The 26,649-nt window shown below is 33.9% G+C and overlaps 9 protein-coding genes across 9 annotated transcripts; 2 read left to right on the top strand and 7 right to left on the bottom strand.

Moving 5' to 3' along the window:
- Positions 1–990: 990 nt before the first annotated feature.
- On the bottom strand, positions 991–2,463 carry MONOS_4893 (putative nucleosome-remodeling factor subunit BPTF). Its single transcript, XM_067874999.1, has 6 exons — positions 2,347–2,463; positions 2,258–2,276; positions 2,092–2,142; positions 1,863–1,988; positions 1,432–1,789; positions 991–1,299 (listed from the first exon to the last, which is right to left on the bottom strand). Exons 1-6 carry the CDS (start codon positions 2,406–2,408, stop codon positions 1,214–1,216), a joined length of 702 nt encoding a protein of 233 aa, XP_067720417.1. The 5' UTR covers positions 2,409–2,463; the 3' UTR covers positions 991–1,213.
- A 504-nt stretch (positions 2,464–2,967) lies between these two features.
- Positions 2,968–4,596, bottom strand: MONOS_4894 (DNA repair protein RAD51). The gene is made up of 4 exons (XM_067875000.1): positions 4,369–4,596; positions 4,188–4,298; positions 3,922–4,127; positions 2,968–3,855 (listed from the first exon to the last, which is right to left on the bottom strand). The coding sequence occupies exons 1-4, from the start codon at positions 4,580–4,582 to the stop codon at positions 3,388–3,390; spliced, it is 999 nt and encodes a 332-aa protein (XP_067720416.1). The 5' UTR covers positions 4,583–4,596; the 3' UTR covers positions 2,968–3,387.
- Positions 4,597–4,737: 141 nt separating this feature from the next.
- Positions 4,738–5,944, top strand: MONOS_4895 (uncharacterized protein). Its single transcript, XM_067875001.1, has 2 exons — positions 4,738–5,444; positions 5,499–5,944. Exon 1 carries the CDS (start codon positions 4,767–4,769, stop codon positions 5,400–5,402), a length of 636 nt encoding a protein of 211 aa, XP_067720415.1. The 5' UTR covers positions 4,738–4,766; the 3' UTR covers positions 5,403–5,444; positions 5,499–5,944.
- On the bottom strand, positions 5,863–12,140 carry MONOS_4896 (putative casein kinase I; the record flags this gene model as incomplete). Its single annotated transcript, XM_067875002.1, has 2 exons — positions 5,863–11,753; positions 11,830–12,140. The coding sequence occupies 2 exons, from the start codon at positions 12,138–12,140 to the stop codon at positions 6,695–6,697; spliced, it is 5,370 nt and encodes a 1,789-aa protein (XP_067720414.1). The 3' UTR covers positions 5,863–6,694.
- An 879-nt stretch (positions 12,141–13,019) lies between these two features.
- Positions 13,020–16,477, bottom strand: MONOS_4897 (uncharacterized protein; the record flags this gene model as incomplete). The annotated part of the gene is made up of 3 exons (XM_067875003.1): positions 13,020–15,754; positions 15,925–16,013; positions 16,119–16,477. 3 exons carry the CDS (start codon positions 16,475–16,477, stop codon positions 13,020–13,022), a joined length of 3,183 nt encoding a protein of 1,060 aa, XP_067720413.1.
- Positions 16,478–18,443: 1,966 nt separating this feature from the next.
- MONOS_4898 (uncharacterized protein) lies at positions 18,444–19,079 on the bottom strand (the record flags this gene model as incomplete). The annotated part of the gene is made up of 1 exon (XM_067875004.1): positions 18,444–19,079. One exon carries the CDS (start codon positions 19,077–19,079, stop codon positions 18,444–18,446), a length of 636 nt encoding a protein of 211 aa, XP_067720412.1.
- Positions 19,080–20,480: 1,401 nt separating this feature from the next.
- On the bottom strand, positions 20,481–22,125 carry MONOS_4899 (uncharacterized protein). The gene is made up of 4 exons (XM_067875005.1): positions 21,990–22,125; positions 21,847–21,920; positions 21,294–21,784; positions 20,481–21,233 (listed from the first exon to the last, which is right to left on the bottom strand). Exons 3-4 carry the CDS (start codon positions 21,711–21,713, stop codon positions 20,712–20,714), a joined length of 942 nt encoding a protein of 313 aa, XP_067720411.1. The 5' UTR covers positions 21,714–21,784; positions 21,847–21,920; positions 21,990–22,125; the 3' UTR covers positions 20,481–20,711.
- A 1,952-nt stretch (positions 22,126–24,077) lies between these two features.
- MONOS_4900 (putative 60S acidic ribosomal protein P2-1) lies at positions 24,078–24,506 on the top strand (the record flags this gene model as incomplete). The annotated part of the gene is made up of 2 exons (XM_067875008.1): positions 24,078–24,404; positions 24,483–24,506. 2 exons carry the CDS (start codon positions 24,078–24,080, stop codon positions 24,504–24,506), a joined length of 351 nt encoding a protein of 116 aa, XP_067720410.1.
- A 117-nt stretch (positions 24,507–24,623) lies between these two features.
- On the bottom strand, positions 24,624–24,929 carry MONOS_4901 (uncharacterized protein; the record flags this gene model as incomplete). The annotated part of the gene is made up of 1 exon (XM_067875009.1): positions 24,624–24,929. The coding sequence occupies one exon, from the start codon at positions 24,927–24,929 to the stop codon at positions 24,657–24,659; it is 273 nt and encodes a 90-aa protein (XP_067720409.1). The 3' UTR covers positions 24,624–24,656.
- Positions 24,930–26,649: the final 1,720 nt, after the last annotated feature.

Raw genomic sequence — 26,649 nt, 5'->3', positions numbered from 1 at the left:
CGAATTCAAACATTGAAACTATCACAACTGTTTCAAAAACAAATGTTTTTGCTGAAATAAAGATGAAGATGTCTCAAACATACCATTTGACTTTTTTTGTGTTCATTTATAAATATTCAAGGGTGATTTATAAACCGAAAATTATGAACAAAAAAATATGATTTCAAAAATAATCACCCAAATTACAAATATAAAAGATATTTCAACAACAACAATGTTTTTTTTTTTTTTTTTTTTTTTTTTTTTTTTTTTTTTTTTTTTTTTTTTTGATTATCTTTGTATTTTTGTCAGCATTTAGGGGAAAATATATCTCTTCAAGCATTTTCTTAAAAAAAAAAAAAAAAAAAAGCACTTTTAATTGACTTTTTTTGATAAAAATACACAGTAAAAATGATTCCATTCTTCGACATTCGTGAAATGTCACTAAACTTAATGCTGTAAAATCAATGATATCCGATCCCTGAGATGAAAATCCAATTTTTTGAAAATCAGAGAAATCGAAACAAAGTTATAAGTGAAGCAAATTTTTTGAACTTTGCACATAAAAAGCTTGAAAGTCCGTATTTTTCCCCATTTTGTGAATTTGAAGTTTTTCTAACTTTCGACTGTGCTTGAAAGTTTTTCGATTTTGAAACATTTTTGGTGTATGCAACAACTAAATTGATATTTTTTGGAACAATTTTTGAATGTAGTTTGTTGAAGAAAAAACTTTTTTTTTTAAATTGAGTAAAGAAAGTGGAAATTAAAAAAAGAGTTTTTGAAACAAATTGAAACTGTTGAAAATTTCATTGTTATACATTGAAATTCTCATTCAAATTTTTTATATTTCTTTCAAGATTTTATTAATTATCCAAAACAAAACTTGGAATTTCTAAGCTTATTTTATCAAGGTTTCAATAAACATGGACTTCTCTTTCAACGATTGACTGCGATTTTGAATTATTTTCTTTGAAACATTTTGGTATATATATTAGAAAATTTAGATAAATATTGACTTTATAGCTGTACTGTTTGAAATAGGATAAAAAATATTACATAATTAAGCAGTCTAAAGATTTACAATACAGTGTCTATTTCAATCCAATAAGCAAATTGAATAAAAGTGAATGATAAAGCATTATCTGCATGCTGGTGACAAGTAAAAAACGTATAACAATTGAAGTGGGAGAGATATCGACCAGCTCAAATTAAAATATTAGGGTGACAATTAAACTCACATTAAAACTGGATGTTGCGGAGGCTGGGCAGCAGGATCAACGGAACCTGACATCTCAGCAGCTCCCATATTATAAGCAGGTTCTAAAAAGCCAATTATTTGCAAACAAGCAAAATTATATGAAAAAAAAGTATTTCAATTTCGAATGAGAAAAAATTAAAAATAAAAATTACGGATTGTCAAAAACTTATAAATAAATTAACAAATTTGCAAACGTTCTCCCAAAAAGAATTTCAGCCTCCATGGATTATTAGCAGCTTCATCAGAGTCCATTTTCGATTTGATGGTTCTATATTGATCTCTGTATCGCTTTTCCTTTTCGCCTCCACACATCTCTTTCAAGCCTCTTTCAGCATCAACTGACATTTCATGTAATTTTTCATTGGACTGCATCACTTGACGCACCAACTCGATTTCTCGCTCTTTTTGAGCTTTTTCAGACTCACCAACTCCAGCGTCAATCTCGCTCTTTAAAACTCCAATGCACTTTTCAGCTCCACGTTTAAATATTGACTCAAGATGACGCACAACCTCTACACGCACATCCTTTGAAGGTTTAGATGCGTCAGAAGCCTTTTTGTAAAGAAAATAAAATATATTAGTTGAAAGATCAATTTTGGAAAAAACTTCAATAACAATAACAAACTCCAGGCATTGAAGGAGGAAGACGCTTTTTGTTATGTTGTGATTTCGCAACACAAGCATCACAATAATAAGTATCCATTGTTTCAGCCTGCTTGGGAGTAATACCAACACATGTTCCATGAAACCACTAAAATTTGAAAAATGTTATTTGCGTTTATATCATAATAAAAGAAAAAACAAAAGAAATAAATTTTGTTGAAAAAATTATAAATATAATAATAACATCAAACTTCATTGCACATATCGCACTGAATCATAAATTGACCTTCAACATAAGGAGTCTTTGAAAATTTGTAATTTGTTATTTATTTAAAGGCGCAATGCGGCACATGAATTATAATTGATAGATATAACATAAAATTAAATAATTGACAACTTTTATGAATTGTGTCACACCTGACATGTGCACCAGAGGCTAAAAAAAAGTGTGCAAAATTTGAAATGTTCGACGTCATGATCAGTGTAAAAAATGATTAAACTCAAACCGATTGGGGTCTTCTTCAGATTGTTGACTTTGATGATATCCTCCTTTTGCTTGTTTCGGCATTTAAAACGATATATTTATTTAAATTGAAATTCAACCTACAAATTGGTTGTTATGGATCAAAACTTCCACTATTTGAGCAAAAAGATCACCAAAATAGATAAAAATCAGATTTTCTTTTACTAATGAATGCTGCACATGTGAAACGAAGAAGATGTAACTTATAACTTTGCGTTGTGCTTTTATCCAAAGGCTTTTTATTTTTTTAAACGCTATTTAAGCTTTTAAGAGTGATTTACTGAATTTAGTCGACGTATTGTGTAATTCTAAGTAATTTAATTGTTTTTATACATATTTTTTGCGGGACTTTATTTTGTTAATCTATGATCGGGAACTCAATATGAATTTACTCAATTTTATAAACAATTGTGACGATTTTAGGTTTTTGTTCTTTTTTTAACATCCTAATCCGTTGAAAATTTATCTTTAAAAAATTGAAAATAATTTTTTGTTGATATCAAATGGATTTTATTCGACTTGCTATATTTTATGCAATCATTTCACTTTTTTTTTCGAATATTTTGTTCAACAGAAGTTTTATTTTGTTTTATAATTACAAACATTTCTATTTACAGATTCATAATTGAAATTGTAGTAGGATATGATGTGTAGCGAATACGTCAACGTATAAATGTATTGATATTGTATTAACTTATTAATTTGATTGAATAACACAATTAAAGACAACTTATTCGGAAAAGTTTTGAAATAAGTAAAATCTATTCTGTTACAATTTAAATAAATGTTTAATTCTTTTTGCACTATAATTAATTTTTTAGAAAGATAATTGTCCACAAAAGCAAATTTCCATTTAAAGTTCTTAAACGATATATTCCAAAACCGTGTGGACAAACACGTATAATAATTGGAACAAAATATTTGATTTCAGTGAAAAAACAAGTCAAACAAACAAACAAAAAATCATAAATGCACCATGAGAATAAAGAAAAAGGTGAATTGAACATATAAAAAGACACGCAATTCAATCTTTTGCATCGCCAATTCCATTCTCCGTTATTACAAACTGTGCCTCAGATTCCGGCAGAGAAGGAGAATCATATATTTTGCATATTCTTGTTTCAGCCTTTCCTTTTCTCAAAGACAACCTGGTTGTTGATGCATGAGCCATGATATGACCTCCAATTGGTTTTTTAGCTTCTCCAACAAAAGACATTCCATCAACTTGAGCAACCACCTGATTTGTAATGACGACAGCAATTCCATATTCATCTGCCAAACGAAGCAAAGTTCTCAAAAAACGTCCTAAATGCATTTGCCTGTCACTTAGCTGGCCACGTCCAGAATAATCAGTACGATACAATGCCGTTGCAGAATCAATTATCAACAGGGCAAATCGCTCTTCTGCCATAAGTGCAGAAGCTTGAATCAGAAGTTGTGTTTGATGATCACTATTGTATGCTCGTGCATATGCTACATTATCGAGAACATCCTAAATGCGTTTAACAAAAAATAAAATGTAAAAAATTAAGAATATACAAAAAAACATAACACAAACAGCTGAATTTAATCCAAATCGTTCAGCTGTTTTCACAAGACGCTCAGGACGGAAAGTACCTTCAGTATCAATATAAAGAGCTTTTCCTTCTGCACCTCCTTGATCTTGTGGAAGTTGACAAGTGACACATAATGTGTGGCATATCTGTGTTTTTCCAGTTTTAAATTCACCGAATATTTCTGTTATTGAACCAGTTTCAATTCCTCCTGTGAAATAAATCAATTTTTTTTTGAAACGAAGAAAATTGAATTTTTGAAAAAAAAAACCTTCAAGAAGCTCGTCAAGTGCTTTTGATCCTGTTGTTATTCTCAAGATTTGTTGGCGCTGAAGATGAAAGTCAGAAGCTGTTCGAAAGCCCATTGGCACGAGCTTTGCAGCTTTAATACAAAATAGAGTAAAAATTATTTTATATGTTTATAAATCAACAATAATAATACATATGAATACCTTCCGCCAACAATTTGTCTGCCTTTCCATCTGTTATTCCCTTCACATTCATAATATTCTTTTTTGTTGTAAAAGCAACAGATTCAACTGTGAAAAATCCTTGTTCCATCAATTTTTTAATATCTGCTGCAGTAATTCCATTTCCTTCCAACTTTGAAATTGGAATTGCTCCTTCAACGACTTCTTGTTGAACTTCTTCTTCCTGAACAGACATAAATACTTAAATATGGGAAACATGCTTCACAAAATTTCAAAATGTTTGATAAGTCATTCAACTGATAGAAATTTGAGTATGTAACTATTCGCACATTGAAAGTTAATTGCAAAATAATTTTATCAAAAAATATGAAAAAGTTGCTTTTATGAGATAAGATCATAATTGATCATAATTGTTTGTGATGCTTGCAATTCTTTTACCACTTTTGCAAGAAACTTTTTGCTACACTTGCTATTACACAAATTATTCAACGACATATTGTTGCAACTATACACATTATTTTAAATGCACTGGATATTATGATTGCACTTATAACAAATGCACTTTGAGTCAACTTGATGAAATACAAACGAAACTTAATATTACCACTGCTGTGTACTGTGTTATTTTCATTGGTGGGGCTTTGATCTTTGTTGGCGTTATCATATGTTGCTGCTGCTATCAAAAGAAAAAGAAGAAGAACCAAAGTGGATATGTTCCAGCTCCAGGAGTTGCAGGTGCTCAACCCGCTCAATATGCTCCATATGGGGCACCTCAATACCAGACTCCTGGTTATCCTGCGGCAGGTCAACAAGGCTATCCACAGAATTATCCAACTGGATATCCTGGAACATATCCAACTGGATATACAGCGGGTTATCCTGCTCCAAATGCAACGCCAAATCAAGCAGCATATACCCCTGGATATAATGCTGGATATCCGCAAACAAATGTTGCGAACAGTGGATATCAGCCGACAACCTATCAACCTTATGCCGGTCAAGGAGCAGGACCAATGATGGATAAGCAAGACGCAGCTTTGTCGAGTACTTCATAATAATCATTTTGAGAATGTATTTGTTTTGTTGAATTTTAAATGGTTTGATTTTTTTTTGCTATCTTCATTTTATGGAGAGGATATTTTGGAAAGCAGTCTAGTTTTTTTTTATTTTATACTCATCTTAAAGAGAAATAAAGAAGCAACAAAAATTTTGTTGTGTTATTTTAATACTTACAAATGCTAATAGGTTTTCTTCTTTTTTGTTCATGAAATCCGAAGTGATAAAAAAGTTACAAGCACTTAGTATTTTATCAATTGTTTTCTTTTTTCTTTTCTTTGTTTTTCGTGAATGACGTGAGATATGACACAAAAAAAAAACATGGATTTTGTTTGATTAAAAAATAAAAATTATTATTGAAAATTCAATTGAGATAAAAATATGGAAAAATGAAACAAAATTATTATTAACAATATTACACGGCAAAAGCTTCAGAATAAGAAAAGAGAAAGCAACTTGATTGCAATCTTCAGATGAAACAAAAATGTTCAAGGATTACTGCTAAAAAAACAAGTAAAAATCCTCGAAATGCTTTGAAAATCAAACTTTAATCAATAAAAAAATAAAAAAAGAAATAAAATAAAAAAAAAAAAAGTTAAATAAATAAATAATTCCATAAAGAAGAAGAAGAAGAAGAATAAACATATTTTTCGCTAAAGAAAGAAAGAAAGAAATCGAATTACAACAAAATTTCAATATGATACAACAGCCAATGAAAAATAACATACATTACATGGAACATTCAATAAAGACATAAATCAATACTAATTTTTGGTAATAAATAAAGAAATTAATTTATTAGCAAGGGAGAAAGAGAAAGAAAGAGAAAGAAAAAGAGCAGAATAAGAAGAAGATGATGTTTATGAATGCATTTTCATTGAAAAAACAAAAAATTCGAATTACACAAATTAATACGAACTCCAACCAAATCCAAACAATAATCCAATTTTTCTTTCTCTTTCTCTTTCTCTTTTCTTTCTCTTCTTCTTCTTCTTCTTCTTTTAATCAAACATATTCACAACATAACAAAACAATTACTTTTTTTTTTCATAACACACACACAAAAAACAATTAAAAATTAACATTTCCATTTTTTTTATTTCGCTTTTTTCTGCTTTTCGCCTTTTAAATGTCATGTTTTCATTGAAGAATTATGTTCTTTGCAATTCATATGAAGCTAAATATGAAGAAGGTACTGAAGAAATGGAAGAAACGGAAGAAGATGATGAAGATGATGAAGATGAAGAAGAAGAAAAAAAGAAGAAAAAAGAAATAAATTAGATAGAAATTCTTATGCTTTCTTTGAAGAAGAGGAAGAAGGCAAAGGCGGAGCAGTCAAAGCGAACTTAAATAAAGAAGAGGACGCTTTATACAGCGAAGAAGTGTTCAAACAAGAAGAAGAAGAAGAAGAAGAAGAAGAAGAAGAAGAAGAAGAAGAAGAAGAAGAAGAAGAAGAAGAAGAAGAAGAAGAAGAAGAGGGAGAAGAAGAAGAAGAATTTGAAAATGAAGAAGAAGAAGAAGAAGATGATGATAACAATGAAGGATCTTTTGTTGTTGATAAAGATGATATTGAAGAATTTGAAGAAGAAGAAGAAGAAGAACATAATTTTGCCGGCAAAGCAGAACCAGCCGGAAGGGGAATGTGAGTGATGTATGATGAAAACTGAGGGAGAAGAGCATGCGATGAAGAGATATGAGAAGAAGAAGAAAAAGAAGAAGAAGATGATGAATTTGAGGAATTTGAAGAAGAATTTGAAAATGAAGCAGTTGTAGTTGAAGAAGCAGTTTCTGCTTTGTGTGGCTTGAATTCAGGTATTGCAAATGTTTCACTCAAACACAAAGCATCTTCTTCTTCCTCCTTCTCATCATCATCATCATGTTCTTCTTCTTCTTCTTTGTTGTTGTGTTTGCTTGATTCATCAAATCTGCCATTAATATTTCTGTTCTCTTTTCTATTCTCTTCTCTTCTTCCACTTCCACTTCCAATTCTGCTCTTATTCCCTTGTCTTGCCTTGCTAATAAGACTAACTTGACTTATTTTACTAATTTGACTGATTTGCCCACTTTTATTACTCAAAGTGCTGCTTCTCCCATCAAAATTGCCCTTTTCGCCTTCATTTTTTCTGCACCCATCACTTATATTTTCGAGTTTCCGGACCGGAAAATTACTTGTGGGTTCGAACAATTTGCCATCATTTGTATTTGAATCAGATAATTTGACAGACATGTCAAAATGTCGAGAAGAAGGAGAAGAAGGAGAAGAATTTGAAGAAGAAAAGGAAAAAGGACTTTTTGGAGAGGAAGATTTGGAGTTGAATGAATGAGAACGAGTCAGTTTGAGATAGGAACGAGGGGTACTGGGGAGAGGAGAAGAAGAAGAAGAATTTGATGAAGAATTTGTAGAAGAAGAAGAAGAGGAAGAGGACGAAGAAGAGGAAGGAGAAGAAATATTAATTGTACTTATGACATTATCATTAACGTCCTCTTCAGCTTCAATTTCAGAAGAAGAAGAGGAAGAAAAAGAGCAATTCGAAAGAGGAGAAGAACTGAATGAGTTTGCTCTTTTGAGCATAGAAAGACGAGAAATGGATGGTTTGTGAGGAGAAGAGGGAGAAAGAGAAGAAGAAGAAGAAAATGATAAAGGAGAAGGAGAAGGAGAAGGAGAAGGAGAAGAAGAGGAAGAAGATGATGATGAAGAAAGAGGAGAAGGACTAATAGTTTTATTTCGATAAGGAGAAGATAAAGACATCAAAGAAGAAGAAGAAGAAGAAGAAGAAGAAAGAGAAGAAGAAGAAGAAGAAGAGAAAGAAGAAGGAATAAGACGAGGAGAAGACGGGGCAGAAGAAGGAGAAAGAGGAGAAAGAGGAGAAAGAGGAGAAAGAGGAGAAGAAGAAGAAGAAGAGGGGGAGGAAGAAGAAGAAGAGAAAGAGAAAGAAGAAGATCTTCTGAGAGAGAAAGAAGTTAAGCTTCGTTTGATGGGATTGTCTTTGAGAAGATGAGAAGAAGAAGAAGAAGAAGAAGAAAGAGGAGAAGAAGAATTTAATGGAGAAGAAGAAGAAGAAGAAGAGGAGGAGGAGGAAGAAGATGATGATGTTGGTGTGTTTAATAAAGAAAGAGAGGAAGAAGAAGAAGGCAAATTTGATTTTCTGTCTGTTTTTGAAAGAGTTTTTGCTGTGTTAACTTTTCTGTTGGAAGGAGAAGAGAAAGAAGGAGAAGGAGAAGAAGAGGAGGAGGAAGAAGAAGAGGAGGAGGATGAAGAAGAATTAAATAGAGAAGAAGAGGAAGAAGAAGAGGAAGAAGAAGAAGAAGGAAGAAAATCAGGAGTTTTATTGCATTTATTGAGGAGCAAAGGATTGAATGAAGGAAGAGAGAAAGAGCGAGAAGAAGAAGAGAGAGAGCGAGAAAGGGAAGGAGAAGGAGAAGAAGAAGAAGAAGAAGAAGAAGAAGGCTGAGAGAAAGAAGGAGAAGGAGGAAGAGAAGAAGAGAAGGAAAGAGGAGAATGAAGAGAATGAAGAGAAGAGAGGGAGGGGAAGGAGGAAAGGGAAGGGTGTTTGTTGATGGGGGAGAAGGAAGGAGAATGAGGATTGGGGTGAGAAGAAGAAGAAGAAGAAGAAGAAGAGGAAGAGGAGGGAGAGGAAGAGGAAGAAGAAGAGGAAGAAGAAGAAGAAGAGGAGGAGGAGGAAGAAGATGATGATGAAGTTGTTGTGGATGAAAGAGGAATTTGAAGAGAAGAGAGAGGGATGCTGGAATGAGGTGTGCTGAAGGAAGGAGAAATGGAAGAGAAATGAAGAATATTTGGAGAAGAACAAGAAGGTGAAGAAGAAGAAGAAGAAGTTGTTGTTGTTGTTGAGGAAGAGACAGAAGAAGAAGGGAAATAACATGTTGATATTCCGGCTGCATTGTCAAACCCAAATCCAAACCCGAATGAATCGACTTCTCTTTCTCTTTCTCTTTCTTTCTCTTTTCCTTTCCCTCTTTCTATTTCTCCGAATTTATTCCGCCCTCCCACTTCTTTTTTTCCATCTTCATCAATTCCGGCAAAAGAACCAGAAGCAGAACTTGTTGTGGGTGTGCTGCCAGCAACTTCGCTTGTGCCGGCGCAGGAAAAACCGGAAAATCCGCAACTCGGTGGTGGTGCCCGAATTATTCCGGACAGTGGTGTGAATGATGGGCGCCGGCAAATAAACGAAAATTCCTCTGTTGGCAGAAGCATTTTTAAGGAGAAGTCGTCTCCTGCTTCTTCGTATTCGTATTCGTCTTCATCTTCGTATTCATATTCATATTCATCAGAAATACAACTTTTTCTCTGCTCTTTTTCATCTTTATCTTTTTCATCATCTTCTTCTTCTTTGCTGTTATCATCATTCCCTTCCTCTTCCTCCTCTTCTTCTTTATTTTTCATTCTGCTATTTTTGCCCTCTTCTTTCGCTTCTTCCTTCTCGTGGCAACTAAAACTCCCACAACTGCCAATGCTTCTGCTCTCTTTCCTTCTTTTCCCTTCTTTTCCTTTCTCTTTCTCCTTTATTCCATTAGAACTCCATCCATTTTTCCCTTTTCCATTGATTTTACTTCCATTTTGAATGAAGTCTGATGAATGCGAATTTGCAGGCGAGGAAAGAGGAAAAGGTGGATGAGAAGACATTTGCACAGCAGTGGAAGAGGCAGAAGGAGAAGCAGAAGGAGAAGCTAAAGGGGAAGGAGAAGGAGAAGGAGAAAGCATAGAATTAACAACTCCTTCACTTCCTCCCTTCTTCTTTTTTCTTCGTCCATCGCTCCCACAATTCTCTTCGTTTCCTTTTTTCATCTCGTTTTTCTCTTTTCCTCTTTCATTCATTCGATTTTGACTTCTTTTTTGGTTATTTTTCAAAAATGTGTCACCACTTGCGGAATTATCGCGCTTGCCTGCAAAGTTCTCTGGGATATTTTTCGATTTAACGTTTTGCTCAGACAAAAATAAGTCGAGTTCTGAGAAAGTGAAGCGATGGCGAAGAGAAGGACGGGAATATGAATGTGCGTTCAAATTTTTCTTCTTCTTCTTCTTTTTCTTTCTTTTCTTTCTCTTTCTCTCTTTCTCTTTCTCCTGACCATTCTTCATGCTCAAAATAGCCAATTTGCTGAATGAATCATTCATTTCCTTCTGCCCAGTCATATTTCTCCTATCAGCCATTTTCCTTTCGTTCAATTTGATTGTTTCGTTTTGGCTTTCAGTGCGTGCCCTCAGAAGCCTTCGTGTTTCTGCCCTTTTGCTCGCTTTTCCTTTCAAATTCGCTTCAATTTCTTCGGAAAAACTGGTTTTACCGGCAAAATTTTCGGAACTTCCCATTTTTTGTTTGAATATGTCTTTTAATTTGCCGGCATATCCACTTGTTTTACAAAAGCAACGCTCCAACCTTTTAACACACATTTCATCTTCACTATCATCTTCATCATTATCTTCATCATCTTTCGTTTCTTCTCCTTCATCATCATCATCATCCTCTTCCTCTTCCTCGTCTTCCTCTTCCTCTTCCTCTTCATCATCATCATCTTTTTCTTCTTCTTCTTCTTCGACTCCTCCTCTCTCTCCTCTGCCACATATTTCTCCAAGCCCAATCACACCTCCAAATCTCCACGTTCTTTCTTCTTTGTCTTCTTCTTCTTCTTCTTCGTTGTCTTCAAACAACTTCTCCACAAACTCCACAACATCACTCTGACAATCACACCCATTCTCTCCCTTTCCTCCTTTTCCTCCCTTTCCTCCCTTTCCTCCTCTCTCTATCTCCCTCTCCCACCACCTCCTCCTCCACACCACACACGCCCCGTCCACCTCCTCCAGCGCCCTGTAGAACGCACTGCCCATCCACACATAGTCCGGCACCTCTTCCCTCCCCAGCCCCCTCACATACCCCAGCACCGTCGCAAACACCACCGGCAGCCCCCGGCACAGCTGCTCCACGCTGCAGCTCAGCTTCAAATCCCCAATCTTCGCAAACTTTTCCCGCAGCGTCCGCGCCCCCACCCCTTGCCACGGCAGCGACGACTTCGACAAGTAGATCAGCGAATACATCAGCGACTCCAGATCGTCTTTTCTTGTCAGCTCAATCCCCAGATGCGCATTGATCGGTGCAAACCGCGGCGTGCCGATCAGCTCAACGCCCGTGCGGAACGGAATGAGCGAATTCCCTTTGTGCACCACATGACGCTTGGACAATCCATAGTCAATAAGATAAATCTTATTCTTGTTTGGATCAAGACCAACAACGAAGTTCTCTGGCTTGACGTCGCGATGGATAAATTGACGCTCGTGCATAAATTTGAAACGACTTATAAGTTGAATGGCTATAAGCAAAATCGTTCGCATCGGAAATTTCCTTTTGTTATTATTTTTGAAAAAAAAATAAAAATTTGGATTAATGAAATAAAAATTTGAAAAATTTGAAAGAATACCTTCCCATTTGGGAAAAAATCTCTTCGAAGTTATTTCCCAATAACTCCATTACAACTACATTGTAATCTCCAACCTTTCCAGTGAAAAACACCTTTGGAACGCCTTCGCCTCCTTGAAGTTCTTCCAAAATTTCTGCTTCGTGAAGCAATAGAGAAGTTTTGCTTTCACATTTTTCCATCTTTGCCGCAACCTTTTTTTGCGTGATTGCATCTTTCCCCATAAAAATTGATCCAAAGCTTCCTTTTCCAATGCATGTGTCAACATTAATATCAAAACGACTATTTATCTTGCAAGGCACAGAATTTAACATTTGCAAAATAGGAGGGAAAAAAGAAAGAAAATGTGCAGCACGAAACAAAAATAAAACGTGCTTTTATTTTTGTGTTTTCAAAATCAATTCAATAAAAATTTGATTGATATTTAAAATTTTAGGTTTGATCAAAAATAAATCAAACAATGGAAATTATTATTGATTGAACTCAGTCAAGAAATATTTTAAATGAAGAAAGGATAAACTGTTGGCAAATAATAGCTTGTTGTATTTGCTCAAATTTTGTTTTTTATTTTTATTATTAACGTTTTGTGTTTTTGTAATAAACGCAACGCATTGAGGTTGGAAATGTTGAGAGAGTTTTTATTTTCAAATACATGTTTTTCTTTAGAAGAAAATATATTGACCAAAGATATGCTTAAAACTTACTTTGATTCAGGAGAAATTAAATAATTAAAAGCTGTTGTTGGAAATAAGTTTTGAATCAAATTTTGATTTTTGAGTAAAACCACAAAAATGAAATGAACAATGTTATTTATTTATGAATATTAACAATCTGAGTATTATTTTTTATGTTTCATTTCTGAAAGCCGATATTTTCTTTTATATTTCAACTGCGAACTGTTCACACAAATACAAAAATTCAGTTTTGAAAATGAACAAAATATTTGCATTATCATCTTGAAGACAATCAAAAAGATTTTTTCTTTTGTCTTTTGACAAAGTTATGTCCTTGATTAACTGTGCATTTCTGATGAACAAAATAAAAAAAAAATAAAATAAAAACACCAATTGAGGAAATAAAAATTTTGAAAAAAATAATGAATACACACGGAAGAAATAAAACTGCTGCGCAATAAAATATCAGCTTCACTATTAATCCTTCATTTCTTGTTCCTTTCCGTTATTCTCTTCATTTTATGATTTCCTTTTCCTCACAACAACAACAACAATCACAATCACCACAACTGCTGCCACAACAACAATCGGCACAACAATGGCAACAACGATCCCTGCCATCCTCTTTTTGTTTTGTTCTTTCAGTTTCTCTTGTCTCACTTTCACATACTTCTCATACACATCCTCAGGATCTGATTCTGCATCTTTTGCTCCCTCGATCCAACCAACAGTGGAATCATCATATTCATTCGCAAACGCAAAGACATCTTCTTGTCTGCAGAACTCTTCGAAGTCTGGGGCAATGATGAACAGAGAAGTTGTTTTCGAGCCAGCTGTGTTTGAGCTGTCGATCTCCAGGTTGTGTTCTGTTGGGAGTTTGAGATTCGATGTTGCCTTGGGCATGTCAATGAATATTGCTCCTGATTTCCCTTCTGGTGCTGAACAAGACTTGAACGAACATTTGCTTGACCTTCCAATGGCCACTCTTGATTCTTTTGAACTGAGGATGATATCCAACCCGGCTGCTGCTCCTTTCTCCGATATCACTTCGTTCATGTTCAATCCTTCGATTGACATCTTCGAAGATAAATCACTCTTATCTCTGATGCTAATTGCTGCTCCACTTTCCACATTCACTTTGCTGATGTCCATTCCCTTCAACGACACCTCTCTAGCTCCAGAAAATGAAAATGGTGATGAAGAGAATGCCACAAATGAGGTTTCATCTGTGCATTTCACTGTGTCCATTTCCACACTTCCAGATGTAACGCTTACAAGACTGCTTGCCAAGGGGCTGTTTCCATCAGCATTTGAATTCATTCCTTCTTGTGATTGTGATCCAATTCTGACAAATCGACATGTTGATATTTTCAATGAAATTGAATCATATCCAGCACAGATCAATGAGTTCCAATTCTTTGTTGTTGAAGAGATTTGGAATGCCAGATACTTGAATTCCACAGTTTTCTTGCAAAAAAATAGTGAATATGAAGCAGAAGCATCACAATCAATTGCCACTTCTGTATTTCCTTCTCCATTGTCATTCACTCCTTCAATTGTTATTCCACTGTTAATGCTGAAACTTATGGCTTCTGCTTTGATTGGATCATCCGTTTTGACAACATCAATGAAACATTTTCCTCTCTTTTCCAAATATTCATATGCATCTTTCAAGCTGTTTGTTGCAGATTCAACGCTGATGCCATTTCCTTTTCCACCATACTTCACGAATGCCCTTGTCATATTGTCTGGCTTTTGAGGAATGGGATCAAAAAATGTGCTAACGAAATCACATTCTTTTTGCTTGCAATAGTCATATCCAACAACAAGCCACAAACTGTCTTCTCGTGTGAAATCATCTGCAAAACTTTCCTTTATAGAATCTGCCATATCTTTGAACAAGGAATCATTTTTTAATGATATATATAATCCAGTATTTCTTTTTGATTGTCCTTCTCCACAAAAGCAATCCTGAAATACCAAATTCCTTCCATTTGTCGGCCATTTCAGCTGTGAAGCTGATTCAATGTTATACACATCCAAATAGATTCCACCAGATTTGGCATTAAATCCACTGCTGCTGCATGAAGTGAAAGATGTGACGCCTCCATCTCCCACTGTGTATGTGCAGTCAGTGTCATTGCTGGAAACAGATATTATTCCATAATTTTTTGCTTGACATTCAATGAATGTGCAGTTATTAACGGCAACTTCCAAAAAATAACTTCCACTTATACCAACAATTGCACCACCACTTGAAATTTTGTTCAAACTCACATTTGTCAATGAAACTATGGCGGGATAATTAATGAAGAAAACATTCCCGCAGAATGAAACAGTTTGACTTTCATCAACACACTCAACTGAATCCAGAAACAAATTTCCACGATTCATGTACACAAGGCTAAAAAACAAAGTTCCTCCGTTTGTTGGTGGACGAATAAATTGACAGTTTTTGATTATGAGTTCTCCTGAATTTCCACACATCAACGAATGATATTGAATGTTTTCATCACTTAATGAAATCAAAAGATGGAATGCCAAAAATTTGAATTCCACTTCACTTTCACATGTGAATAGATATTCTTCTGCATTCACGTCACAATCCATTGAAACCATTGCATTCTCAGAACCATTGCTGTTTATTCCTTCAATAGTGATTCCTTTTCTTTTGTGAAACGTCACTTGCTCTGCTTTCAATTTTTCGTTTGATTCAACAATCTTCAAATTGAATCCCGGATAATTGACATTTTCTGCAAACAAATTATATGCCTCTTTTAGAGAATTCTTTGGCGATCCAAGACTCAATCCATCTCCATTTTCAGCACCACTTTTCACATAACTAGTTGTGATTGTGCCATAATACTTAGAGACAATATCGATCTCTGTGTTATTGCTTTCACAAATAATATATTCCAGATTATTCTCCCTCGTGTAATTGGCTGCAAAACTTGCTTTCATTTCGTATGCCATATCGTATATTAGTTCGTCGTTCACATCTTTTAAATATATTGCAGTATTTTTCTGTGACGCTCCTTCCCCAACTTTGCAATTCTGAAAATCCAGATTTGTTCCGTCTGTTGGCCATTTCAATTGGGATGCTGATGTAATATTTGGTATATTCAAATATATTCCACCAAATGCACTTCCAATGCACGAAATGAAAGATGCTACACCACCATTTCCAACGGTAAATGTAATTTCGCTGTTGCAACTCGAAATCTCTATTGTTCCATACCCTTCCGATTGACATTCTGAAAAAGTGCAGTTATTCAACAAAACGTCCATTTTATTATTATCCATTCCATAAATATAGTAAATTGAATAATAACTTTATATATTTTTCATAGTTTCATTTGTCAACGAAACAGTATTTCCTCCAAAAATATTAAAAACTGCACAAAAAAATTGATAGAGTTATTACTATCAATGCACTCAACGCTGTTCATATATAAATTTCCATCTCCTATATCCACAAGGCAGTAATCCACTCCTATTCCGCTGGCCGCAGGTCTTAAAAATTTACAGTTATTTATTACAAGTTTCGAATGATATGCACAAATCAGTTTACAGAAGCCATCATAACTAAATGTTGTTGGTAAATGGAATGCTAAACACTTGTATTCAACATCTTTATCACATGTGAAAAGATTTCCTTGCGGATTCACATAGCAATTAATTGCAACAATTGTGTTTCCATTTCCATCGCTGCTTATTCCTTCAATTGTTATTCCTTCAGTCTTGCTGAAAGTTATTGCTTCTGCTGTGAATGCGGTTTTGTCATTCACAACATAGATCTTACATGATGTTGAATATCCAAGCATATTATATGCACTTCTCATTGATTTCTTTTCCTGACCGATCGCCGTGCCAGTGTGGATGTAATCTCCTGTTTGCTTCACGTAAACTGTGAAAGGCTTTTCTTCATTCACTGTTTGTGAGGTTATCAAAGAAAATATCAGAAAAACAAAGATCATTAGTTTTGATGTATTTTGATCAATATCACAAAAGATCAACACGTCCTTAACACAAATGCTAACTGAATGCAATAAATGGTTTGCTTTTCTTCCAAGATCATTTGAAAAGTGAGTTAATATGGGAGATTATTTTTGAAATCATAGCTTTTTTCGGAGTGTCGATTTTTCAAATGTTTAATTTCTTTTGAGAGGAATTATTCTTTAAAAAGTTAAATGTAATGCAATTGTTTAAAAAGACAATGCTTCAGATAATATTCATGAAAAAATAATATTTGAATGAAACTATTTCTTTTTTGTGCTCATTTATCAGCCCTTGAAGTGAATTCATAAACCGAAAATTTTGATGGAAAAAACATGATTTCAAAAATAATCACCCATATCATTGAACAATCACACCAACAAATTGAAGCTCTCATTTTGACAACCACTTATTTATGAACTGAAAAAAAAATGTTTATTACCAAAACATATTATGTGAAACCTTTATATTTTATAGATTTTATGGGGAAAAAAATCCGATATCATCCAAAATGGTTAATGTTAACTTATTTTCATTTAAAAATTTATTCCTTTGCGTCAAACCGATTGAATCTATTATCTTCGACATTTCGACAGATATCAAAAATTTCAAATTCTGTAAAATTTTCAAAATTGTTATTAACCATTGAAAAAATGAGATAATGATTATAAAAAAGTTCTCAGTGTTTCAAAAGTCAAAATACGACTAAATTTTCCAATCAAATTTCTTTAAAGAAAATACACCAAAAATAATTCAAAGTCGAAAAACTTTCAAACGAAATCGAAAATTGTTATTCAAAGTTGGAAAACTTTCATTCAATGTCGAAAGTTTTCATTCGAAGTCGAAAAAGTTTCATTCAAAGTCGAAAAAGTTGCAAACGAAATCGAAAAACTTTCAATCGAAATCGAAAATTTTACAAAAAAAATAAACGTTAAATAATAAGTATTCCACAAAAGATAAAAATATTCTTTTGTTTTTGGAAATATTATCAGCAATGTTTGCGTTGTTGATTTCTGCAAATTATGAAGATTTCGAAACAAAATTAATTCAAAGATAAACTCAATACACATCTGAGAACATTTGTTTCCTTCAATAAGAAATGAGTTGTTTGTGATGAAAAATCATTAAATAAGAGAGTCAATAATGTATTCTTCATTCTACATAAAATAGGAAAAAAAATAAAAATTTTCTATGGATAATTTTCTATGAAGTAGAGTGCTTTCAACTGAAATGAGATAAAAATATGTCAAAATTTCTCTCATAATTTTAAATTTGTAATTGGTCAAAAGAAGGCAAAGAAAAACAACGGAAAAAAGATGAAAAATCATTATAATTACAAATGTAATTGATATTTCAGCAAAAACAATGTTTTTTGATTTGTATTAATTTTTGTCATCTTTTTGAAAATTTGAAGTTTTTCAAACTTTCGACTTTGTTTGTAAGTTTTTCGATTTTGATTGAAAGTTTTTCGATTTTGAATAATTTTTGGTGTATGCACTGTGCCTGCAAAATGTTATGAGTTGGCCGAATGAGTGGGCTTGAGGGACAGCTTGGTGTCGGTGGGTGGTGTTGTTTCTTTTCAGAATGTTGTCTAATCTGCCAATCTGGTGGGGGTGTGCCATTTTGTTTATCTTTCAAAGGAGCTGTTGACGTATTACGCCTTTTTTATTTCTTTTTTTTCGGATTTTATTTCTCAGCAGGGTACAGCTGGGGATGTTTCGCAACAGAAGAATTTTTCGATGATCCTGGTGCCTGGGTTTGCCAAAACTGCAGGGAAGGCAATGGGAGCAATGAAAACAGCTGTTGGGAGGGGTGTAGTGTGGAGACAAGGGGCTGCAGCAGAACTTTATTTTTTCATCTCAATGGCAGTTATTGGCAGTTGTGGCAGCGCCTGCACAAATACGGTTGATTTTATAAGATGATCTCCTTCAGATCTGAAATTTGCCGTTATTTCAGCGAGTGAATTTTTTCGACTCCAACTGCCCACTCTTCACGCTGAACAACGTCTTTGAAGAGATCGAAAGAGAATTCGTCCCCAATCACATTCACTGTCTTCACTCTCCCAACAACAGAAATCTCCTTTTCCACAACACTGATCGTCATCCCTTCACTCACATGCCTCCCACTCAGCATTGTGATTGTCGAGCTCAGCTGCGCCATGCTCGACTCCACTGCATGCCCCACTGTCTTGCAAGGTGCTGCCCCACTTATCCCACACAGATTGTTTGCGTCATCCCCACTCACATCAACATACCGATCCTTCATCCCGACGCTCAGCCAATCCTTCTTTTCTGTATGCAGATTTGTCCAACTGCCTGAATAATATCTATGGTTCACTCTCGTATCATTGCTATTCGTTGTATACGATTTATAGAACGGATTGTTCGATGAGAAGAGATTGTAATAACCTTCCAAATACACATCATGGCCATATGGAGTGGAAGTTGTAGTGCATCTGCAATCGTGGAAGAAGAAGAAATAGCAATATTGATTGTTGCTTGGGGCTGTTGATTGATATGGCCTGAAATCCAATCCTCCGCCATATGAATATGTCGAGCACGAAATAAATTGGAGGCTCCTCATCTTGAAAAAAGCTGTATTTCATTGTAATGCATTCCACTGCAATTTTTATTTATGGCTGTGCATGATGTGAATGAGTGCATAATGAATATGCAATCTCCCTTTTTTATTTTTCCATTTCATTTCATTAACTCTTTTATTCTGATAAAAAAGAAAATAGATTGAAAATAATTCCAGCATCAATTTTGAGGAAAATACCCTTCAAATTTTGAATAAATCAAAATGCGATATGATGTCTATTGCACATTTTCATTCCAAATATTCAATAAAGACTTAAACTCTTGTGTTAAGAAATGTTTCAAAGTTCGTAATAAAAAAGTGATGCATAGACAAAGTTATTCTTTTTTTGAATAATACAAATAATTTCAACAACCATTGCGTTATGAAATTGCTTTTAGCTTTTCAATGCAAGAAATTGAATTCTTTATTCTTTATGATCAATAAGGAAATATTATGGGTTTCGAAAATTTAATAAAATTTCTATTTTTTGATGAAAGAATTCAACTTTTTCCATCAGTAGTTCGTTTTCAATAATTATAAGAATCAAATATATGTTAATAAAAAATTTAAAAAAGCCTTTCCAAACTAGTACAAAATAGACCTATGCCCCTGGCTTATTTTGCATGTGAAGCTCCAGGGATCTGTTGGGAAAATTCAGAACTAGAATGAGAAATCATCCTCGAAAACATCTCTCCCGGAGGTCCATCTGACATCATTGATGCAGCAGAATTCAACGCGGGTCCAGTGCTGAGTGGAGAGCTAAAGAGCATCCTTTTTTCAGATTCGCTGTGACTGACCCTTAAGTGACACTCTCTCAGATCGAAGAGAAGAAAGTGAATGAATGTTTTCTTATAAATCAAAATGCTTGCGTTTTGATTATTGAAAGTGTCCAAAATAATAAACACCAACTATATTTTATTTTTCACCATTATTACAAAAGAGTTACGTGAGATGTGATTCTTCCTTGTTAAGAACGGAGATGAACTGCTTTTTCATGAGTAATTTCCATAATCTAGAAGTGCTTTCTTTATTCCTCTTCTGTTTGATGAGAACAGGAGGATTATCTCGATATAAAAATTTTTTGAATGAAATAAAATTTTAAACATTCAATGGAAAAGAAAGTTTTGTATAAGAAAGCAAATGAACAAAAAAAAGTTTATTTCACCGGGTTCCTTTTTGTAGATAACAAAGCAACTTTCAATATGATAAAGATTTTTGTTTGAATCCAAGTGAGGAGATTTCAGAACTGTTCATTTTTTGTTATTGTTTGACTTCATTAAAAAGCAATGAAAAACAAATATTTTTAAAATATTATTGGAATATTTGCTTTCGACATGGTGAATTGACAGAAAAAGAAAAATAAAAACTTTGAGTTACAAAATTCAATTCATTTCATTTCCTTAAACAATCACAAAATAATCAGAAACATCCAATGATTCATCACACTCTTTATCGTATAGAAACTCAGAAGTCTCTTGAAAACTTGGTATGATATCTTCATATCCTTCTTCTTCAAGCTTTTCTTGCACCTTCTTTTTCGTTGCCTTTCTTTCCTTTTCTTATGTTTCATCATCCATCTTTTCGTTCAATCCTTCTGAAATATTCAAAAAGAAATACAAGCAATTTCTCACCATTTCATCTTTCAGTTGATTTCTTCATTTCTTCTGAAAACAGATCAACAACACCTTCCTTCAGCAAGTCATCAACTTCCGTGGCTTTGTTCGTCGTTGCACATCTTAATGTTTCAATGCATTGGTCGCTTATTCTTCTGTGATTATCTCTTGATGCTCGAAATACCTTAACAACGCTTCCAAAAAGCACTTCAAGCTCTTCATTCCATAATTTGAACCAGAAAAAGTAATTATCAATTGAATAGAGCCATCCCATGATAACAAGCACTTCTTTGACTTCTCTTCCTCTTTTCTCTTCTTTTCTCTTCCAATCCACATTTCTTGTCAGTTCTTCCAGCTCTCTTGAGGCTTCTCTTGCAAAATGCAGTTCATCTTCAATAACTATTTCCAAACTTCCATTGGTATAAAACCTATTCATCAAAAACTCCCAAGCACATTGATATGCCAGATGAGTAAGGTTGCGATGCTTTTGGTGAAATTGGATAATATCTTTGATTTCATCCAAGAAAAGTTCTTGCTCCATTTTCTAACAAAAAAGAAAGAAAGAAATACAATAACACAAAAAATGAAAAAGAAATATACATACATCATATCCAAAGCAACGCAAAGCCATCAAAGCCATTTCCACTTCTTTTTGGTTCTCCTTGTCTTTCTCTTTGCGCAAAGCAACTTTCAGAAGATAAGGTACACATATCGATATAAAATTTTTAAAAGTTCCATTGTTAAGGAACAGATGGCACTCACAAAGATCAACCCATAGCTTTTCATTTCTTTCTCTCTTTATCATAATTTCGTCAGAAATCACCTTTTTAAATACTTTGCTCAGTGAAGATTTTTCAAAGCTATCAACCCATGTATATTTCATAATTTTCCAATACCCAATGTTCTTCAATAAATAAAGAGCATTTTCCATCGAAAGTTTCATTTCTTCATTCATTTTGAATATTTTATCGAACATTTCTTTTGTGAAAACTGCTTTTAATTCTTCTTCATTCATTTTTTCCATTTCTTCGTTCAGTTCTTCAATTCTGTCCTTCAGCTCAATTTCTGCGCAATAACCAAGTTTATCAAGCAATTCTTCCAAATGAATTTAAAACAAAACGATGAGAACCTTTCAAATAACGGAAAAAGGAACAAACCTGAAAAGCGTTCAGTTGTTGGAATCTTTTAATGCTCATCCACGTGCTCATCATCAATGCACGAACTCATTTTGCTTATCATGTGCAGTGAATGATACATTCGAAATGATTCTTTGCTCACAAAAAAATCGATAAATACAAACATCATTGTTTATCTTTCAATACGGAAATTTTTCAACAAAAAAGGAAATGTCTTGGTTTAATGAAAAAAGGTTTTGGAAAAAGTCCAACAAAATTGCAAGGCTATGTTGAATGAGGCCAGAAATGATAATCTTTTAATTCTGTTTGATCAAACCAATAATTATGCATGATGAAGAAATTAAACTTTTTCTTTTCAGCAATTGACTTCTGAGCTTGGACATACGTTCACTTCTAAGAATGAAATGGAATTCAAACCTTTGAGAAAAAGAAAACTGATGAATAAATCAATTCTTGAAGAGAAAGAAATAATCACTTTTGTCTTCTTCAATACTGACGGAAAGCAAGGGCAACGAATGTTTGCATGCTCAAAGAATGCAATCTGTTATTGAATTACATTTTTTATTTTCATTTCCAACGACTCGTGGAATTGCTGAAAGTGAATGAATTCGAAAATCAAGAAGAGTTGACAAAACAAAAGCATTGAACAATTGTCACAAAAGGAAACACATATGAAACAACCGACCTTGGAGAAGAATCGTGGCAAAAAGATTCGATTGCAAGAGAGGAAAAAAGAATCAGGAAACGAACATTATAAAAATAATTTGAGAAAAAAGCAAAAGCAACAAAGCTCATCAAAAGATCTTTTGAATGTGAAACAGCTGATGAAGTTTATCCTCCTTATTGCATTCAAAATTATTGAATGCATTTTACAGAAAAAAACATTTCCGAATGAAAAATAGGGATTGAAAGAGGAAGCAACAAAGGCAACATTGTCTCTGAAAATTAATGACACTTCCAAGAACTCAACATTCCTTCTTCCTTTCTTTTTTCAGAGTCTTCATTCTCCGCACTCCTCTTTCTCTTTTTCCTCCTGAATGTTCAGTTGATTTATGGATTAAAGTTCCGAATCATCCATCCTCAGCCCCATCACATCCGTCGTCTTCTCAACAATCTCCTCCACAGTCCACAACACAACCACTTGCTCTTTCAATATGCTGTCCTGCTTCATCACGCGCAAACTAACTGCAATGTTCTCAAAAATAGTTAGGCTTCTCCAATGGCAGTAACTACGATCAAGAAGATTGGAAAATATGCAAAAAATGAATAAACATCTTCCTATGCTTCAAATATCCTCTTGCTCCTTTAGTTTTTAACAAAACTATCTACGAAGTGATAAAAGGGGGAGCTATTAACAGAAGCAGAGATATGAAAAGAACAAAAAACATTGTAGAAAGCACCACATTGCATCGAGGCACAAGACTGCATTTTAAGCACAGCATGAAACATCGTAATGTCATTTTGCAATTTTATTCAGTAATATCACCTCAGAAATGTCAACTGGGTCAAATCTGCAGCTCCCTAAGTTGAAAAGCCTTCTTGTGATGTACAAAAAATAAAAATTTATATTAATTAAATGAAATGAAATAAGATTGAAAAATAAAAACAAAAATTTAACTTTCTTCTGTTTAAATAGTTTTCACATGCTTCAAAATTTTATCCATCGCTTCTACCGATTCGTTTGGTTCTTCTCCTGCAGATGTTCAAAGGTGAGATCGCGAATGGAGAGAATTATGAATGTAAGTATTTAACTATCGTTAATGCGTACATGTCTTTATTTCTTATCCTCTGGAAACAAACCATAACAATGAGAAACTACGAATGAACTTATTCAACAACCACAAAAAGAAAATAAATAAATAAATAAATAAATAAATAAATAAATAAATAAATAAATAAATAAATAAATAATGAAAATGATTGTTGCAAAGGCTCAATAACCATTATAATACATGCATGCCATTCGAAATATTCTCTTTTATGATGATGAATGTTTAATTCTTAAATTATTGCCTTTTTAAGATTTTGAAAGATTTTGAAATGCCATTAATATATTTGTCATGGTTTCAAAAATAACAATGAAAAGGACTTGCATTGTTTTGTTTCGTTTTTTATTTGAAAAAAATTCTGATGAACAGCTTCAATTTAACAAAAAAATCAATTAAGGATTATTGATATATTTTTGTTGTGGGATTCTTATTTTAGGTAATAAAAACACATATCTTTTATGGATAAAAAAACAAAAAATATCTATGAAGTACGCAGCAGCATTGCTTTTATCCCAAGTCGGTGGAAAAACACATCCAAAGAAAGCAGATATAATCAACATATTGAAGGCAGCAGGTGCTGAGGTTGATGAAGCCAGAGTTGCCGATTTAATTTCAAAAGTCGGAACGAAAACCGGACAGGAAATCTTGGATGACGGTCTGAGAAAGATGGCTGCAGCATCATTCGCAGTTGCAGCTGCTGCTCCATCAGCTTCCGCTTCATCGGCTGCTGCAGCGCCCGAGAAGGAATCGAAGAAGGAAGAGTCAAAGAAGGAAGAAAAGAAGGAGGAGGAAGAAGAAGAGTTCGAAGGGGTTTGTTTATGCTTATGTTTATATTTTGTTTAATTATTAAAAATTTGTTTTTATGAATTTCATTTTTTTTTTCAAAAGGGAATGTTCGATTTGTTTGGTTAAGTATATTTTCGCTTTCCCTTGCAAAATTTGTTTCATTTCATTCATTTTATTTTTAAAGAAAAAAAATCGAAAAAGAAAAAGGAAAAAATAAAAATGAATGAAATGAAAATAATTTTCTATTTCTATTTTTTTTTTTTTTTTTGAAAATTTTTATTTGTGCAAAAATATGACAACACTAGAAGCACCAAAGATTGGAGCATTGGATATGCATAGGACAATCATATCTGTTACATTCAAACAAGTCTCAATAACATTTACAGCTCGCTGTGTGTGAGCCATCTCAACATCATCCCTCACAGCGGTTGTACACTCTTCACTGCCCAACGCCACTCCACTGCCTCCATCTGCTCCTCCACTTGCACCATCCACCCACCTTCCCTCACCAACAACAACCACCGGTGCCCCCTCTTCCTCTATGCCCATGCCTCCCTCGCCCTCACCAACTTCTCCTTCATTATCTCTCAACCGGAAACCCTTTCCTTCCCCCTCTTCTCCACCCCAAACAATCTCCCTCCAGATGTCTACTCTCCAATCTCCTTCACCTTCTCCATCTCCAGTTTTTCTTTCTCCTTGTTCGTCTCCTTCTCCTTCTTCTCTTTCTCCTTCTCCTTCTCCTTCTTTATTTGTTTTTGTATTTATTTTGAAAATTGTTTGATGAAAGCATTCAAATGCAACTTTCAGTCAGAATTTGTGCACTTATGAAAAAGTTGCTGAGATGAACGTGAGCGCACTGGGCAAGAGGGCTTTTGGAGAAAGAAAATTATTTGCGTTTGAGTTGGGGGGATATTGAGAAGAAAGGGAAAGGAAGGGGAAGGGGCAATGGATGGAGAGCCAAGGAAAAAGTATTTGTGAGAAAGGAAAATGAACATGAGAAGGAAAAAGGAAGGAAGAAAAGAGAAGAGAAGGAGAAAGTTTTGAAACAAGACGCACTACAGAGTGGTTTGAAAGAGTGAAGGAAGTGAAAATGGGAGAGTGTTGCTTAAAAGGAAGGAAAACCCTATTAGAGGTTTGCATTTTTTATGGGAGATGGAAGAAAATGAGGCTCAACAACAAAGAGATTGGTGTTGGATTTGTCAGCTGTCTTGATCAGAAAGGTTATTCGCTTCCGCTGAAGGCTGTTTGGGAAAAGTGTTTATTCCAAGCTTTTCGAGTTACAGATATCATATGAGACACTTTTTGCGATCAGAATAAGTTCTTGTGGAACAAGACTTTGTGCATTGGTTAAGAATCAAAGAAAGTGTTTTGACCGCGATTGGAAATGTGTGCATCGAAACAAGAAAAAGTGAATGGTTTTGTACATGTTAGTATTCGTTTGAATTTTCCAATAGTTTGTTTCTATTGCAATTCAGATATTTGTTGAATTATTTAAAACCAAACAACACTTTTATTAATCCAAATTTTGATTATTTTGTTTAGAAATATTCAAAAAAGAATTTTGAAAGAGTTAAAAATGGATATTATTAAAAAACGAAATCAAAATCAATGAAAATTTATTATTCATGCTTATTTCATGAAATTAAAATTTTAAAATGTTATTTTCAGTTTTTGAGCAAAAATGATCAAAATATATAATAGTTAATAAAATTTGAGAATATTTTTATTTGCAATGAGCAGGCGTTTGCTTTTATTGATCTATCTGCTCATCGCCAAGACATTTGAAGTGCAAGATATATTTTCATTTACGGAATTGAAAAATCAAGATTCTTGCTCTGAAACACATCAACACAATAATCGTGCTTATTCAAATAAAGACACTTCAGGAAATAAATACTTTCATTCAAAGAACGCTATTGTTAACGGAATTATGCAAAGCATATTTTCTGAAGCGAAAGGATTTAGACAGCTTGCAACAACTGCAATTTTTTCTTTTTTTGAATTCTTCAATTCGACAGTTGGACTGAAGAATGTAGCACTTGAACATTCTTCTTCACCTTTGATGCTTGTCGCAGATAAATCAAGTGTGATGCTGGATTTGTGCATTTCCCACCAAGAATCGGGATCTCCTTTTCATTTGCAAAGTGGATCAATCTGCATGGTGAATTTGAGTTTGATCCCCCAAAAGAATCTTTGCCCTTCCAGACTTGTTTTTTCATCTGGTGATTCAAATTCTGCCATTTTGAGAAATTCCATCATTACAGATCTG

The sequence above is a fragment of the Monocercomonoides exilis genome, assembly GCF_001643675.1.
Source record: "Monocercomonoides exilis strain PA203 chromosome Unknown scaffold54-601524, whole genome shotgun sequence".
NCBI lineage: Eukaryota > Preaxostyla > Oxymonadida > Polymastigidae > Monocercomonoides > Monocercomonoides exilis.
The sequence above is the reverse complement of the archived record's forward strand: the minus strand, read 5'-3'. Positions and strand labels throughout refer to the sequence as shown.

What these genes read in the sequence shown, in the direction of transcription:
- MONOS_4893 (XM_067874999.1), bottom strand. Translation starts at nt 2,408, where the DNA reads ATGCCGAAACAAGCAAAAGGAGGATATCATCAAAGTCAACAATCTGAA. An exon ending in AGTGCGATATGTGCAATGAA is followed by an intron (nt 1,989 to 2,091) that starts GTTTGATGTTAT and finishes TTCAAATTTTAG; the next exon opens with TGGTTTCATGGAACATGTGT. An exon ending in GAAATTCTTTTTGGGAGAAC is followed by an intron (nt 1,300 to 1,431) that starts GTTTGCAAATTT and finishes TTGGCTTTTTAG; the next exon opens with AACCTGCTTATAATATGGGA.
- MONOS_4894 (XM_067875000.1), bottom strand. Translation starts at nt 4,582, where the DNA reads ATGTCTGTTCAGGAAGAAGAAGTTCAACAAGAAGTCGTTGAAGGAGCA. An exon ending in AGACAAATTGTTGGCGGAAG is followed by an intron (nt 4,299 to 4,368) that starts GTATTCATATGT and finishes TTTGTATTAAAG; the next exon opens with CTGCAAAGCTCGTGCCAATG. An exon ending in GATTTGGATTAAATTCAGCT is followed by an intron (nt 3,856 to 3,921) that starts GTTTGTGTTATG and finishes AAACGCATTTAG; the next exon opens with GATGTTCTCGATAATGTAGC.
- MONOS_4895 (XM_067875001.1), top strand. Translation starts at nt 4,767, where the DNA reads ATGCTTGCAATTCTTTTACCACTTTTGCAAGAAACTTTTTGCTACACT.
- MONOS_4899 (XM_067875005.1), bottom strand. Translation starts at nt 21,713, where the DNA reads ATGGAAAAAATGAATGAAGAAGAATTAAAAGCAGTTTTCACAAAAGAA. An exon ending in TGCGTTGCTTTGGATATGAT is followed by an intron (nt 21,234 to 21,293) that starts GTATGTATATTT and finishes CTTTTTTGTTAG; the next exon opens with AAAATGGAGCAAGAACTTTT.